The sequence below is a fragment of the Schistocerca cancellata genome, chromosome 2 (assembly GCF_023864275.1).
Source record: "Schistocerca cancellata isolate TAMUIC-IGC-003103 chromosome 2, iqSchCanc2.1, whole genome shotgun sequence".
Lineage (NCBI taxonomy): Eukaryota > Metazoa > Arthropoda > Insecta > Orthoptera > Acrididae > Schistocerca > Schistocerca cancellata.
Genome location: NC_064627.1, coordinates 198858482 through 198876648, shown reverse-complemented (window position 1 = coordinate 198876648; position 18167 = coordinate 198858482). Strand labels below are relative to the sequence as shown.

The 18167-nt window shown below is 38.5% G+C and overlaps 1 protein-coding gene across 1 annotated transcript in view; it reads right to left on the bottom strand.

Moving 5' to 3' along the window:
* The window catches only part of LOC126161517 (diacylglycerol kinase eta), a 641720-nt gene that overhangs the window by 66190 nt on the left and 557363 nt on the right, over window positions 1-18167 (bottom strand). The window contains exons 20-21 of the mRNA XM_049917424.1: window positions 12649-12836; window positions 12247-12353 (exon numbers count right to left, since the gene is read on the bottom strand). Coding sequence (XP_049773381.1) covers window positions 12247-12353; window positions 12649-12836 — 295 coding nt within the window. The remainder of the gene's footprint in view (window positions 1-12246; window positions 12354-12648; window positions 12837-18167) is intronic.

Below are 18167 nucleotides of genomic sequence, written 5' to 3'. Positions count from 1 at the left end.
TAAGTTATCTTATATCTTCCTACAGTTACTCAACTTCAACACCTTACCATACTCACAGCATAATCAGCAAATAACTGCAGATTGCTGCCTACCCTGTCTGCCAAACCGTTTACATATGTAGAGAATAATAGTGGTCCTATCACACTTCCCTGGGGCACTCCAGTTATATATGATAGTTTGTGTACTTGTTATCACACTGCTCCCTATGCTCATGCATTGTTGCAACACATGAGGCAAGAAATGATGGCCTGCATATGGCCCCAGTGTATACACCCAGCTCAAACAGGTCTCGATGATGTATGTATATATACTAGAATGTAAATTGGGCAAGTAATTCCACTTCCCACCATTGCAACAGAGCTGATAAATAACTGAAAGTTCATTATACTTTTCCTGTGATTCAATAGTTCTGATGATGACACTTTAATGCTTAAAACTGCAAGAGATTACATTCAAATTTATCTGCATCTTTAATTTGAATGTTTCAGTTGACAAAAGTACAATGCATTCCTTTGCCACAATAAGCTACTTTCACTGCAGTAAACTTCTTTATGCTCGAGGAAAGGTAACATCAGGATTTAAAATTCTATTGATGATGAGGCCATCAAAGTGACAATGAAAACCTAAGTATGATAATCAATGTAGGATCTGAATACCATTTCTCCTCACCTCAGATGGTTGATGTTCAAGGGCAATTTACATGGGTCAGATGGATTTCTAGCTTCAATGAGTAAGATACTTGTTACACAATGAAATGAAACTGATTACTGTTTAGTATATGTCAACAATCGTAGACTTTTGCCCTCTAATAATTATGCCACCTGCAGTCACTGTCAGGCAATGCAAATATTACATAATTTTCTTACGAAAAGTCAGTCTGTTTGAATGATATTTCAATGATATATTACCTTTATTGCTGGTTCAAATGACATCATGTAACGTTGGTGAATATGCACTGAAGAGCCAAAGGAACTGGTACACCTGCCTAACATAGGGCCCCTGCGAGCACGCAGAAGTGTTGCAACATGATGTGGCATGGACTCAACTACTGTATGAAGTAGTGCTGGAGGGAACTGACACCATGAATCCTGCAGGGCTATCCATAAATCCACAAGAGTACAAGAGGGTGGAGATCTCTTCTGAACAGGATGTTGCAATGCGTCCCAGATATGTTCAATAATGTTTATGTCTGGCGGATTTGGTGCCAGCAGAAGTGTTTAAACTCAGAAGAGTGCTCCTGGAGCCACTCTGTGGCAAACCTGGATGTGTGGGGTGTCGCATTGTCCTGCTAGAATTGCCCAAGTCCACTGGAATGCACAATGGACATGAATGGATGCAGGTGATCGGACAGGGTGTCAATGTATGTGTCACCTGTAAGAGTCATATCTAGACAAATCAGGGGTCCCATATATCACTCGACCTGCACATGCCCCACACCATTACAGAGCCTCTACCAGCTAGAACAGTCTCCTGCTGACATGCAGGGTCCAAGGATTCATGAGGTTTTCTCTAAATCCTTACACATCCATCCACTTGATACAATTTGAAACGTGACTCACCTGATCAGACAACATGTTTCCAGTCATCAACAGTCCAATATCAGTGTTGATGGGCCCAGGTGAGGCATAAAGCTTTGTGTCATGCAGTCATCAAGGATACATTAGTGGGCCTTCAGCTGCAAAAGCCCATATTGATGATGTTTCATTGAATGGTTCACATGCTGATACTTTCTGATGGCCCAGCACAGAAATCTGCAGCAATTTGTGGAAGGGTTGCACTTCTGTCACGGTGAACGATTCTCTTCAGTTGTCATTGGTACCGTTCTTGCAGGATCTTTTTCCAGTCGCAGCGATGTTGGAGCTTTGATGTTTTTCCGGGCTGGTGATATTCATACTACACTCAAGAAGTGGTCGTATGGGAAAATCCGCAATTCAGCGCTACCTCAGAGATGCTGTGTCCCATCGGTCGTATGCTGACTATAACACCACGTTCAAACTCACTTAAATCTTGATAAACTGCCTTTGTGGCAGCAGTAAACGACCTAACAACTGCGCCATATACTAGTTGTCCACTTAAATCTTGATAACCTGCCATTGTAGCAGCAGTAACCGATCTAACAACTGTGCCATACACTAGTTGTCTTATATAGGCACGGCCAACCACAGCGCCTTATTCTGCCTGTTGACATATATTTGTATTTGAATGCGCATGCCTATACCAGTTTCTTTGGTGCTTCAGCATATGTTTTAGCTCATGTAATATTCATCATCATTTACAAAGCATGTATGGAAAGTAAAAGATACAAAGTACAAAAAAATATTTGTTCTTATTTAACTTGAAATATATTGTGAGGCACCTTTAGTTACTTTTGTACATGAAAACCATCAATATCTGCTTATTTTGTGTGCCTTGGTACAAGCTTTTTCATTTCAACACTTTTGAAATGTGACACTTGTTCTCTACATTAACTTTTTCCACATATTGAACCTCATCACTTATCATTACCGAAAGTCTTTTCACCAAAGTCTTCCTCCAGCTTTGGAAACAATAAGTTACTGTAGTGTATTATTCAGGTCTTCTAATACATTTTACATTTTACCAATACACTCTAAGGAATAAAATAAATAAATAATGATGCACCATGAAGGAGTTATGAAAATTTGTCATAAACTGCTATCATACAGGTATTGATGAACAATGCAAAATTGTAAACTTTGGCAGCCAATGAATGAATGTGTGATGCCACAGTGCAGTTTCACCACACAGATAGCAAAGATAGTAAACAGCAGACATTTTGATACCAGGGCATGAATTTCATTTCTTGTATTCAGTTGGACAGTAATTGTGCCTCGCAGACAGGTGAATGAACAATATACTTAGATGTCAGTATTTGAGAGAGGACATCTAATTGGGGCAAAGAAGCCAGTTGAAGTAATTGGTGAATCGCTTGATATTTGACTAGAGGTGCGTGGCTAGTGTTCCCGCCGTCACGTATTTTACACCCTGTCCTTAACGTATTTCCACCTCACTATGTTAATTTAAATTACTATGGTCTCTGAGTTGCTGCTTTTCCTAACCGTGAGCAGCATTAGCAGCGCATATCGATACATCCCCTCTCGTAGTATCTTTGCTTGACTGCTGTTACTTCCCGGTCATTGTCTGTCATAGTTGAGTTCGGGTTGTGAATTTGGGTCTGCCCGTCAGTTGGAACGTGTCTGGAACGCAGTCCAGACCTGCCAGTCGGGAAGTTGCATTGCAGCACTAGTGCAGTCAGGTTGGAGCAGTGGTGCGGTCTGTGTCAACATGGCTCACCCGACCATTGCTGCCACGCATCACTTGAGCCGGGCCGCGGTCTTGGTGGATCATCGGTTGGGCGTCCTTCTGGATGACGAGTTTTGGCTCGCCGATCATTCATGAGTCGGCTGTGTGTGTGCATCGACTCCCAATTTGTTGTCGTGCATGCTTAGTTACTGTTGTGTATTATTTAGGTCTTCGTGCAAGTGTTTGTCGGGTTATGTGTGTACTTGGCATTATTTCCACTGACAACAATTTTAGATGTTGTTGGCATTCTGAGGCGAGTTGGTCGGTTGTTGCACATGAGGGAAGTTATCTCCATGCAGTGCAGTTGACTGGGTCTCCTGGCAGTCCCTACGCAGTGTCGGAGCATGTGTGGAGCTGTCCGATAGCTACGATCTTCGTGGTTCACCGTCCCAGGACGTCAAAGATGAGTAGTGTTTTCAACTACCCAAGCCAAGTCCATTCATGTGATGGTGGTTCATTTTGGTGGTTTGCTGTTGGGGAGGTTTTCCTGTGAGCAACACTGAGTGTTTCTACTGCTGAAATTTAGCCACCATGCGGTGCAATTGACTATTTTGGTTGACTACAATTCAAGTGCACCATTAGTGTTCTGGTTACCTGCCCTGGGCACTGAAGTAAATTCAGGCAGTGTTCTTTTGGGTGAAGTTTACTATATTACCATGTTTCAGATTCAAGTGTACCAGTGGAATTTTCTGCCTAGTGGCCATTAGTGTTCCAGTTATCTGCCCTGGCCACTAACGTAATTACAGGCAGCATCCTTTCCTCACCTGTTGTCGCTGTCCAACATGGTGTGTAATTTTGACAGCTAATACACACTCCATTGTGGATTATCATGTTTGTATCCTTTCGTGTTTGAGTTCTCATGTACTGATTGATGGGAAACAAGTCGTCATGTCGGACGGTCCGTAGCTGTCTCCCGGTTAGGTTCCGACGGATCAAGTGCAGCTGGGCTCACCAACTGTTTCGCCTAAGTGAACGAGGGCAGACCAACCTTCTTGGAGGCTTCTGAGTGCCGTTGTCTTTATTCTTTCCCACCGGTGTTTAATTATCTGTTTTCAGCTACTTAAAATTTAAGACTTATGGTTATTTTTTCTTTTTTCTTAAAAATTTTGCAAATTAATTGTGGGCCTTCAGTCTTGCAACCTTATTCTTAAAATTATTTTTCAAGCTTAAACACTCCAGCCTTCTACCTTTAAAAGATTATGGTAATATATTTTAAAATTTTGAAACTTAATTGTGGCCTTCAACCATTGGTATTGCACCTTGCATATGTTTGTTCCATCTGCTTTGCCTTGAGGCTTTCCACTTAGCCGTGATATATGTTTTTTTATTAATTTTATTTGCTTTTTTAAATTGCGTTTTAGCTTGTTGATTTTTAAGATATCTTGTTTTTAAACACTGGCCTTCTGCCTTTGAAAGTCTTTGGTAATATATTTCAAAATTTTTGAAACTTAATTGTGGCCTTGAGCCATTTGTATTGCACCTTGCATATGTTTGTTCTATCTACCTTGCTTTGAGGCTTTCCATCTAGCTGTCATAGATGTTTTTTAAAATTATTTTATTGCTATTTTAATTGGATTTTTATCTTGTTGATTTTTTTAAGATTTCTTGTTTGGAGGCCTTCAGTCATGAAAGGGCTGCATTTGGTAAAGGTTTGGCTATATGCCGCTTTGGTTGTAAATGTGTTATTAAATTACAATTAGAAGGTGAAACTGACCCCAGCCTTATTTGGCCCTTTCTACAATTCTAATTACCTGTTCTTCCCAGTGGGTTTAGTGGGCATCTCAGAGGTTACGCCACTATTTGCTGATGTTGACAGGAATAGGTGAACCACAGTCGAACACATGTCGAGATGGAAATGGTTAACATAGAGAAATGATGAATGTGAGGACTGAGCAATCATCCTGACCAATCATCAAAGTGACACTCAAAGCCATGGATTCATCATCATCACCATCAACCTAACGTGCAACTGGTGCTTCAGTGACCACAACAACCATTAATAGTCAGCTCAGAGAAAGTAGGCTGAGCTCATGTCATCCTTTGCACCAACTACTTTTGACCTCTGTACATGAACAAGTCTGCTTGCAATGGTGTGAGGCACCTGGAATTTAATTGACTAGAGTAGAAATGACTTCACTTTTGAGTCCTAGTTTAAATTGAGCCCGATGATTAGTGAAGATGTGTCTGGAAATGGCCCAGATAGTTGTGGAATACCAACCTGACTGTCACCCACCATGCGGCCCAATAAATAGGAGTGCTGATCTGGAACGCCATTTCTTTTCATAGCAGGACCCCTTTGCTATCATCCACGGCACATTATAGCACAGCCGTACATAATGATATTCTACACCTGATTTTGTTGCCCTTCATGAAAAGCCATCCTGGGCTTACATTCCAGAAAGATAATGCCTGCCCACACATGATGAGAGTCTCTAATGCTTGTTTTTGTGCTTGCCAAGCTCTACCTTGGTCACGAAGGTCCAGATCTCGCCCAATTGGGAACATTTGGAGCATTTTAGGTATAGCCCTCAAAGCAGCTTGAAATTTTGATGATCTAAAACACCAACTGGACAAAATTTGGCATGATAGCCCTCAGGAGGGCACCCAAAAACTCTATCAATAAATGTAAAACCAGACAACTGCTTGCATAATGGCCAGAGATGGACCACCCATTATTGACTAGCTCAATTTGCGAAGTTCTTTCTCTTGACTAAATCATCCAATTTTTCTGAAACTGTAATCATTTGTCTGTCTGTGCATCACATCTACAGATTTCCATCCCATTCAGATAATTCTTTTGTGGTGCATCATTTTGTTTTGTCTTAGTGTGTGCATGAGGAACAATGTTATAATTTTTTTATTATAATTAGATTGTTTGTGAATTATCTAGTACTCTGAGCCTGAAATACTAACAAAGCAGAACTTTACTATTTATTTTTCATGAAAATGAAGAACTTAGGTAGACAATAAATTGGATGTTCTGTTAAAATTATTTGAAGTTGGTTTTTTAATTTGGTGAAAGGAAGGGATGTGATATTTTTTAGGAATGGCACTGGCTAACTTGTAGTTCTTTTTTTGTGTGTGTGTATATAATGCTGTTCTGCCTCTTATTTCCTTGATGATTGATTTTTATGTATAGTATTATGCTACGAAGGTCACAGTTTAAGTTTATATTCACTGTTTTTGCACGCAATATTACTTTTAATATGTATATACTTATAATCACATCTGATTTTGGAATTATAATCACATCTGATTTTGGAAACAGGATGCAACATCATGCTCTGGTTCTGGCACTACAAATAATTCTGACAGCTATTTCTCACAGTGTCAGTAATGTGTTTAGTGTGATTTCTGTTGTTGAACCCTATACTTCTACTGTATAATTCAAATTTGATGAGGCTGATGAATGATGTGCAGTTTTTAGCACATACATATCTTTACAATATTTGCTAACCATGTTTATGGCAAATATCTTCTTAGATAACTTACAGGCTAGGGAAAGCTATAGGCATGTCCCACTTGAGCTTGTCCTGGATTGTGATTCCCAAGAATTTTGGCCATTTTTCCTTTTTCTAAACTTTGTTTCTGGTGGACAATTTAGTACCAAAATCTGTTTGTTTCCTGGTGTTAAATTCTATTGTTGCAGTCTTTGAAGCACTTACAATTAAATGGCTTTTATTGAAATCTTCACTAATTTATTAGTAACACTGTTCCACAGCACCTCTAGACTGCCACAGCCTTTGTGTTTGTACACAATTAATATATCATCTGCATACAACATTTTTTTTACAATTGGAGGAACTGTAATTCGTATCGTTAATATAAATCAAGAAAAGAAGAGTCTCAACACATAAGCTTGAGACACTTCACATTGGATTTAAGTAATTTTGGATTTGAATGACCCACTGTTTGTTTTAAGCAATATAAATTGTTTCTTCTTGCTATATATGGATTTAGCAACTCACAGCCTGTTCCTCTAATACACTTGTCCCATCATTTATTGTCAAGTTAATATACTGATGTTAGCACAACCAACTAATTTTTCAAGGTCAAGGAACTATTCTCTATGGTAGTTATGGTTTTGTCTATTAACTGTGCTGCAATTACTCAAGTTGACTTGATTTTCATAAAGCCATTTTGATTTTCAAATACTAGATTGTGTTAACTTGAGGATGTCATTAATATAGTGTAAATAACTTTCTGAACTAACTCAGAAAATTCAGTTGAGATTGAGATAGTTCATTAGTTTTCAGTTTAGATTTATTGCCTTTCTAGTAAATTGGTGTTCCTTGTGCTACTTTTAGAGTGAGAAACTACCTGACACAATTACATCATTTATTGCTGTTGCCATCATATCAGAAATGTTGTCTATGCATATTTTTAATATGCTTAGAGACAGCTTATCATAGCTGCTGATTTTAAATATTTTATTGATCTGACTATGTATTTTATCTCACTGCTGTTAGGCCAAGTACATGCTTTGCTTAACTGAAATGCCCTTATATCTACAGTTGAGATTGTTCAAATGGTCACTGATGGATTTTTACAACAGAAGTAGTCATTAAAAACATTTGCAATTTGGTATTGGCATTTCATGATAATCCCTTTACAGTCACTGAGATGTGGTCCTTATCTGTTCGAGGAAAGTACTGCCATGACTGTTTGGCATAAAATTAAATGTTTCATTACTTTCTTTGGTGATAATCGTGTGTGGAACCTTTCTTTTCATTCTTAGGTATCTTAAGAGCTATGAAGTGGAGCTGGCCACTTGAAGCAGTTTTTCTTATACTACAACATTACAATTCAGGCCTGGTGAATTGTGCCACAGTAAATGGACAATTGAGGAAACACCAGTCAGTTCCCCACAATTTTGTATGGTTTTGTTCTAGAACTTGATTTCTCACAGTATCCTTACTTCAAGGAGTGCTAGTCCCTAAAGGTATGCAGGAGAACTTCTGTGAAGCTTGGGAATTAGGAAAGACATCTGTCAAGGTATTTAATTTGGTGAACTACTCAACCAATTTGTTCAGTAGTTGAAGATGAACACTTCTCTCATACACAGAACATGGATACTCCATTAGGTTCATATAACCCAAATGTTGTGGCCAAGTTATTGTTTGCAAAGGTTTTAGATACTCACAATGCAGAATTACAAATTTCCTTGGAATATACAACACTCTTTGGAAACATAAACTGGATGAAGGAGAGTAAATTCTCTCCACGCAGCCATCATCTGATTTGTGTAAGAAAACAGTGGGTTTACTCCAGAGCACAAGAAAATACACAATAAAAAACCTGTAGTATTCAGTGTTAAAAAATCTATCTCTGCACAAAACATTGTCTACACAATACATACATTTTACAGTTAAGGAAAATGCATCATTACTGATAAGCCAGTCTTCACAGTGATCAATCATTTAACTGAGAGCTTCCTGGGGCCATGTGAATTGCTATCACAAATGCTGTGCTGTTTACACAGATCCATTGATGGATTTCATGAATGCTAATAACATCTTGCCATTTTGGCCATTATACAATTTGTTATTTTGAATCTGACATTATGCTCGCCTATGTATTGTTTGCTGTGGAAAGTTGTGGTTCATTGTGGATGTTCCTTATTATATATCTGCCTTTACACTGTCTGTGTGTTCATCATAGATTCAATACAGTTTTACTGGTACACTGATGCCATAAGGACAGAGGAATGTGGAATGTTCTGTACATATAGCAACTGCTATGATACGGAAATGTAGGTTTTTGTAGCATGAAAACGTGATGAAATATTCTTGGGTTTTTCGCTGTGTCAATTCACAGCGCATCTGTTATGTTTTGGAAGGCATACACACTGTTAACCAACACAGAAAGAAACTCAAGAAAATTTTACTGCAACCTCTGTTACATTGCTGGCTGTTAAAAGTACAACACCATGAAGATGGAATGCAACATATGTCAAACTGGCATGAAGTGTGCGAATATAGAATCAATGGGTTCAGGAGGGCTATGCTTATTTCCGTGTGGTACATCAGTGACCAAACATGACTAGCACCTGAGAGGACAGACATACTGTTTGGCTATGTCACAGAAACAGACATGTTAAGTATGGTGAGTAAGGAAATGGTCTAGTCTGCAGCAAGACAAGTAACCAATCGGACAGTATGACAGTGTCTGGCACACCATCAACTGTCAGCCCAGCAACCATTGTTACAGTTTTCACTGGTGTAGCAGCAGAGGCAGGCACTCAACAACATTGGACACATGAGTTGCATCACATCACCTATTCATATGAATCCTGATTCCATGTACAGCTTCATGATGGATGTACATTTGTAGAAGCTCCAAGAAGAAATAACCTTCCAGATTGTATTCATCATTGACATACTGGCCCAGTACATGGCATGATGGTACCATGTATCATTGGGCAATAACATCAACTGTGTTTGCATAGCCAGTAAGCTGGACAGCAGCCAGTGGCTGTGTTTTATCTTTGAGTTTTCTATGACATTATCTTTCAACAACAAACAGAATAGTGCACGTTGGCTGTACTGCCATGACCTACCTCGATACAGAGGGTGTTTAGCTCCTGCCCTGGTGTTTGGCTGTTGCCCTGGCCAGCTCATTTTACACATCTCTCACTCATTTAAAAAATCTGGTCATAGGTTGTCAAGAGACTGGCACTCCATCATTAGACAGTCATTATCAATGGTGAACTCTGGCACAGAGCTGAAGTAGCATGAAATGACATGCCCACATCTGTTATCCAAGCTCAGATCAACTTTATAGCCAGCCAAGTTTGAAGCTATCAAAGGCAGCAGTTCTGTATACTAAGTTTTAAACCCTGCACATCACCCGCTACAAATTTGATCAGATATTCTTCCTTCCAAAATGTATAAACACAATTAAAAGAACTGTTATATGGCCAGCAGTGTGCATTCGATGTGAACTCTGCAGTCTGCAATATCTTCGCAACAGATGCCTAGACTATATTCAATGGTAATGAGCAAAGGAGATAAGTCCGCATAACTGAAAATTACTGAATAATATACTCATTTGTTGTAAGTACTAATGAGCATCGTTTACTCCACCAACAATATTTTCTCTTAAACAAATCACTCCCATTGTATACTGCTGTTGTTGTGGTTTTCAGTCAAGAGACTGGTTTAACGCAGCTCTCCATGCTGCCCTATCCCATGCAAGACTCTTCATCTCAAAGTACCTACTGCAACCCACATCCTTAGAAACTGCTTAGTATATGCATCTCTTGGTCTCCCTCTATGATTCTTACCCTCCCCACTGCCCTCCAATACTAAATTGGTGACCCCTTGATGCCTCAGAACATGTCCTACCAACCGATCCCTTCTTCTAGTCGAGTTGTACCACAAGCTCCTCTTCTCCCCAATTCTATTCAATACCTCCTCATTAGTTATGTGATCTACCCAACTAATCTTCAGCATTCTTCTGTAGCACCACATTTCGAAACCTTCTATTCTCTTCTTGTCTAAACTATTTATCATCCACGTTTCACTTCCATACATGGCTACACTCCATACAAATACTTTCAGAAACAACTTCCTGACATTTAAATCTAAACTCGATGTTAAATTTTTCTTCTTCAGAAACGCTTTCCTTGCCATTGCCAGTCTACACTTTATATCCTCTCTACTTCGACCATCATCAGCTATTTTGCTCCCCAAATAGCAAAACTCCTTTACTACTTTAAGTGTCTCATTTCCTAATCTAATTCTCTCAGCATCACCCGACTTAATTCGACTACATTCCATTATCCTCGTTTTACTTTTGTTATGTTTATATTATGTCCTCCTTTCAATATACTGTCCATTCCATTCAGCTGCTCTTCCAGGTTCTTTGCTTCTCCGTGGATTTTAATTCCTACACCAAATTTTTCTTTTGTTTCCTTTACTGCTTGTTCAATGTACAGATTGAATAACATCGGGGATGGGCTACAACCCTGTCTCACTCCCTTCCCAACCACTGCTTCCCTTTCATACCCCTTGACTCTTATAACTGCCATCTGGTTTCTGTACAAACTGTAAATAGCCTTTCATTCCCTGTATTTGACCCCTGCCACCTTCAGAATTTCAAAGAGAATATTCCAGTCAACATTGTCAAGCTTTCTCTAAGTCTACAAATGCTAGGCTTGCAAATGTAGGTTTGCTTTTCCTTAATCTATCTTCTAAGGTAAGTCATAGGGTCAGAATTGCCTCCCGTGTTCCAACATTTCTATGGAATCCAAAGTGATCTTCCCCATGGTCGGCTACTACCAGTTTTTCCATTTGTCTCTACAGAATTCATGTTAGTATTTTGCAGCTGTATACTATTGTATACTATATGTAATAAATTTATGAAAAGGACAGTTGCTGTTCACCATATAATGGAGATGTTAGACACAGAAAGGCACAACAAAAAGACAGTTAGAAAGGTAGCTTTCAGTCAACAAGGCCTTTGTCAAAAATAGGGAACATACCCACACAATCACACAGACATAACTCACACACACAAGATCACAGTCTCTGGTTCTATCTACCAGAGGCTGTAGTCATGTGTGTGTGTGTGTGTGTGTGTGTGTGTGTGTGTGTGTGTTTATTTTTGACAAAGACCTTGTTGGTTAAAAGCAAACTTTCCAACTGTCTTTCTGTTGGCCCTTTCTGCGACTCAGCTTCCCCACTATATGGCAAGTAGCAACTATCCTTTTCATAATCCATCCCGGATTTTCTATTGTTTGATACTTCATAAATTTCATTTACTTAATTACTATGCAATCACCATTCCCATCTCCCGACCTTGTCTCACACGGTTTGCCCCTCTTCCTTCAACAATATTCTTTCTTCATTAGTCACTCCCTGTGCGTGGAGCAGATGAATGTTTAAATCAATATATTTACTCATAACATACGAATAACATTACCCTGTTCCGGTACAGCATTTGCATTCGGTTTTTATGTATGATCCGTATCATCCCAGGAGGTTGAATCCAGGCTTCTCCATCCACTTGTACGGGTACACCTTCATCACCTAAGAATAATAAAGAACTTATTTAATTAACAGATGACATATGGATTATAAAGACTGTTTGGACAACTTAAATAATAGATAAAATGTGCAATGGAACAAAATATGACAATCTTTGTAAAGCTTTATTATACTTTTATAATGCTTCATCAACACAGCTTATACAGTCATATGTTTTGTAAAAGATGTTACACGTGGCCAAGAGTGAAACTAATTTTTGGCAAGGTTTATTTAAAGTTAAAACAAACTAACTTGCATCATCTTCCACAAACAAAGAAATTCTTAATAAATAGCTGACCTAATATGTTAATCTGGACTGAATGACATTGGGCGATGCGATGGTGCTGCAAATTGATGAGACGTGAGGCTGCCATCTGAACTGAACCAAATACAGCTACAACTTCCAGAATACGATCATCAAAACTTGGTGCCAGGAAGATGTCATCCTCCTTGGTCCCACCCCAAAAATTGGTCCCACCCATGAAACTGAAAACAGAATATTAATATTTTGTTTAACTACCAGGAAGTTCTAACAACATTATTGAAGATATACTGAGCAATAACTAATTTCAAATTCTGACAATATGAAGTATAATCACTAATTACACAGCAGTTAGGTTTATACAATGCAACAAACAATACTACTATAACAAAGATATTATTACAACCTATAAGACAGGGTTCTTTTTGCAAAGTCACAACATTTTTTTATAAACAGCATATCAAAATGCAGTGAACTCTCCAAATTTTGCGGCCACTTCATATAAACTACAGTGTCTAAAAATTAATATAGTATCATATACTTTATCTGGTGTAAAGTAAAACATATACTATATTGTACCTCACGTATAGAACTAAATATACATGTATGTACTAAAATGAAAGCACTATGTTCAAATTTTATTAAAAAGAAAATAATATAATGCTACACTGACAATTGCAGCATTAATTTACAACATGTTTCTGAAACTGCAAGCGTACTCATTAGATGCTAATTACTTTAGATCCTGTGTGAACAATTGGTTCAAAAATATGTGACAGATCTCTGTTCCTAAAACATTTCTCTTTGTGTAAATGTAGAGAATAAAAGAAAACTACCAGGATTGTGTAATACACAACTGTATATAATATACCTATAAGTACCATACTCTGATCTGTAAGTACTGGAAGGAGTAAAAGTAACAGCTCACTGCACAGTTAAGGAGTCAAATGGCCAAGAGGCACATAAAGGAGACTGAAAATTTTATTAACCTTTCCAATGATGTCCTTCTTCAGAGCTAGCTACAGAATATACATACATATTATGAAAAGGACAGATTGTTACTCACTATATAGAAGAGATGTTGGTTTGCAGACAGACACAACAAAAAGACTGCTATACATTTGCAAATAACATTGTCATTATTCCACCTTAGATTTTCCGTTATTTGAATACACTTACATATGTATACGCTGCATGGCTGCATTAGCTGAACTGACTACATCGTTACAAAATTGCAGCTCGATTATGGTGGTGGTGGAGGGGGGGGGGATGTATCAGATGAAGAGAGCAAGAGGACCTAGAAGGCAGGGAGGGGGAGGGGAAGTGATGGTTGGAGAGAAGGGTGGCTGACAACTGGGAGAGAGAGAGAGGTAACACGTGCGTGGAATAGGAGTGTGTCACCAGTAATCTCATTCTGGCACAGGCAGGGGGAATTGCACGTGGCACATAATGACGTGGAGGAGTGGACTGTGAGAAGAAGGCAGAACTGAGGAAAATACTGACTGCACAGAGTAGAATGTTCCTATGCTTTGAGATTTTGAAGCAGTCTGGCCTGGGCTGAGAGTACTCAGCCAAAGTTTAGCATGGTCAAGCCTTAGGACTCTTGCAAGCTAATATACAATCGGCAGTGTTGTTGGAGGTCCTACTGCTATGTGTGTTTTCCTGTGGCACTGGATACCTGGCCTGGTTGAAGCAACACTGGGAGTAGTGGACTGGGAAACTCAGGCAATGGTTTCTGCTACTTTGTGTCCACATTTTGATACACAACATTTGGCAGATTACGCATTTACAATCACCTCAGAAATCAGCGACTTTAACTTTTTATTTGTGAACAATAAATTGTAGAACTTTTGGATCCAAAGATAGGGTGTTGATGCAGAAAGGGGACTTAACATCAAATGGCATATGGTACGGTTGACAGAAGTATGGAAAAAATGAAGAGTAAATAGAATTAAAATCAGGACATGTATTCTATTAAAGAAAAACAGTGCAGGGAAGAAATTCACATTAGACATAAAAAAAAAGAAAATACAGATAGTAAAAGAGTGTGAGACATATTATCAAGATTTGTGAGTTATTTTAAAAATAAATGAAAGATATTCCATGTAAATCATTCAAGTTTGTGCATCTATGTGGTTACACTCTAATAAGGAGACAAAAGACCTCTACAAAGAACTTCAGTGACTGGTACATGGCAGCAAACCAAGAGGATAATTGGGGATTTTAATGTAAGAGTGATATCAGAAATGATAGGGGTCATATGTTAATAGAAACTGCTGATATGAACAAAAGATTTGACTTAAACACATTTGTCCATAAGAGAGCCTATGGAGGATGGACTTGGCACAGATTAAATGCAAATAAATCTGACCTTCAATTCATGAGAGATCACAGATTTGTAATATACAGAGTAAAAATATAAGAATTTTTAACATTGTGCAGCTCTGTCAGCAACTGTGATAACTGAACATGTAAAAATATGTAAAAGTAAGTACAAAGTTAGAAAGGAACAGGCTCATCTGGTTAGTAACCAGGAATGTAAAATATGAAATTTATTTGAGAAAAGGAAATTTAGTAACAAGCCACAAGTTCAGCATATCAGAAAATGAAGATTACAACTATATAGACAAAAGGAGTAATTATTTAGGAAACAAACATAGGCAAACAGCAAAGAAAGGTTGCATGTATCAAGAAAGCAAAGGAAAAGAAAGTCACAAATGGAACAAGGCATATCTTAAAAGGAAGGCGGGAGTCATGAGGAAACAACAAGTGGGACATGATATAATAAGCTGATTAAACAAAACTTCTCACCATTGTCTTCAAGAACATGTAAGAAGATACAATGAGGAGTTAACTAGAGGAATGATTGCAGACAGCAAGAAAATGAAAAAGGCAGGATCAAAAACATGTGCTGACTGGACACCATGTTCCATCAGTTCTGGTGACAGATGCCACTGTAACTACAGAGAGAAGGAATCAGGAACACATTAAAATTATGATATTCCAGAAGCACTGCCATAAGAAGTATATAAAGCCACTGTGGTGAACCAGAAGGAGGAGTGTCTGGAGAACATGGTTTTTAATAGCAGTTATTAAAGGTGAACGAAAAGTAATAAAAAAAACAAAATGATTACCCACAACTTGAACAATGCTCTCATTTTTTACTTATAAGAAACAATACTGGCAACACATTAGAAATTATAGGTCTATCAGGATCATCTCTGAGGAGGTCTGATAGCATGGCTTTCTCATTCACCAAACTTGAATCCACTGGATTTCTAGCTATGAGGGCATTTAAAGGCACTGGGGTGTGTTCAACCCATTGACAATGTGCAAATGTTACAGGAGCATGCAACCAATGCAAGTAACACAGTCCGAATGGAGCCAAGCGCATTGGAGAGAATACATGGCTCACTGCAAAGAAGGACTACTGAAGGATGTGCATTAACAACATGCAGCAATGCCTATAAAGTCTACTTCTATGTAACAGACAGATGGGAATGAGAGGACAGAGTGGCCAATATCTCGACAGTTGTTGGTTTCTGGACATATCATCTTGTCTGCCATGTAGTGGGCCCAGGCTCGATTCCTGGACAGGTTGGAGATTTTCTCCACCCGTGGCCTGGGTGTTGTGTTGTCAACATCACCATCATCATCATCATCATCATCATCGTGATGATTGTCATCATTATCATCATTATCAACATATCATCATGAACATGCAGGTTCCCCAATGTGGCATTCCCTGAAAGAAGATTGCACTCGGTGACCAAACTTCCTAGGATGGGGCCTCCCGGCCAAACATGCCACACAATCATTTCACTTTTTTTCATTACAGGAACTTTTGTTCCAGTTTTGACCAACCTGTAGGAATATGTGGCACATTTCTTTGAGCAACCTATATGTCCTCAACAAATCAAGTTTTCAGTAGGGTTTTAATATGCCCTGGACAATGTCTGCCTAAAAACTGCTGTTACAGTCATAATCATAATGTTATGCACCTTTGATTTTAGCATTATGGAGCTGACATTATGGAACACATATATGCTGTGTGCTGTTCCACCAGAGTGGGCTTAAATTTGACTGTGTAAACAGTCTGATTAAGTTGTTGCTGAGAACACTAGGAGATTTTTAGTTTGCAGAACACATGGAAGCACACTATTAATCAATTGTGGTAAGAAAACCTGAGAGATCATATCACTAGGAGCATCATCATAATTAGAAACAGATTTCAAACACTAAACATAATCTAGATTTGTGTGCTGAAATATCAACTTTGTATGGTACGCTGTATGTTTCCATTCCTATGGGCTTTATAAGCAAGCTGATACTCTTGAGATTAGGTTTGCTTTGTTTCATTTTGTAATAATAGTTAAGCAGCTGGTTGACAGCTTCTTGCTCAGATAGGAAGAAATGGAAGAAGGAATGATCTATGGCCTAATTGAGAACAGTTGGATAGGAATATTAATTTTTGTGCTATTCCTTTGAATATGAGGTCTATAAAAAGTGAACCCTAGAAAGAAATATAAGTCAAGTTATTGCTAGGTCAGGGTGTATACATGGACAAGGAAAAAAAATTCCTAGATTATTACCGGTTGAAAATACACTTTCTCCCTGGCGAAAATACACTTTTCCCATGTTAAGTGACAGTATACTTTTCCTAGGCACTGTAAAACTTATCAGTCCTTTGAATGTTTATGGTTTTATACACTGATGTAGAATTTCCCGTCACTTTAGAAAACAAGACTCAGGGGGAAAAAACACGTTTTGGAAAAAGACCTTTGATGTGCAGCAACATGTATGCTGCATATTTTCGTGTTACGAAGGTATAAATTCGAATTCCACCGAACACCGCATGTTACTTTCCAAAGCATTGAAATCAAGACTGCGATGCATTTTTGTAAGCCAGTCATAGCTCACGTCACATGATCTTGCCAGCTGATGACAGCATAGGACACGTGATGTAGTCAGCCATAAGATATATCACACAAATGTGCCAGTAAAATTTTTAATAACGACATAAATGTCTGATCTTTTGGGCTCGAAATCTTCTCTGTGATTTTATAAATTCATCAAACATTCTTACACATAGTTCATCTTGTGTAAAAGGAAATTTACTTTGAAATTAAAGCTTTGCAAACCACCATCTGCAATATTTTCCCGTGACCTGTTAGAAGCTGATATGCTTCAGCAATTGCCAGAGAGCGCCAGATAACAGGTGCCACTGCTCTTGCGCAGCTACGATGACGCAGGAAGCCCGTATGTTTGTTCGTGTAAAACATTAAAAAATCTTGCACTATGTCACAAAAGAAACAAGACATCAGAGGATACTTCACGAGCATCGGAATTTCGTGAACCATACTAAAATGCATAATTCGGCTTAAAATGCAAATTCGTATGTCCAGATTCAGATGTAAATTTTCTTGAGTGCCAGGACTGTATTCTTTATTATGGCATAATGCCATGCGAGCTAGAAGATGAAAAACGTGCACTTGAAATGCAGCGAACAGTTGAAACTAGCCAACAGTGTGAAATTAAACACTTTGTTTCAAATA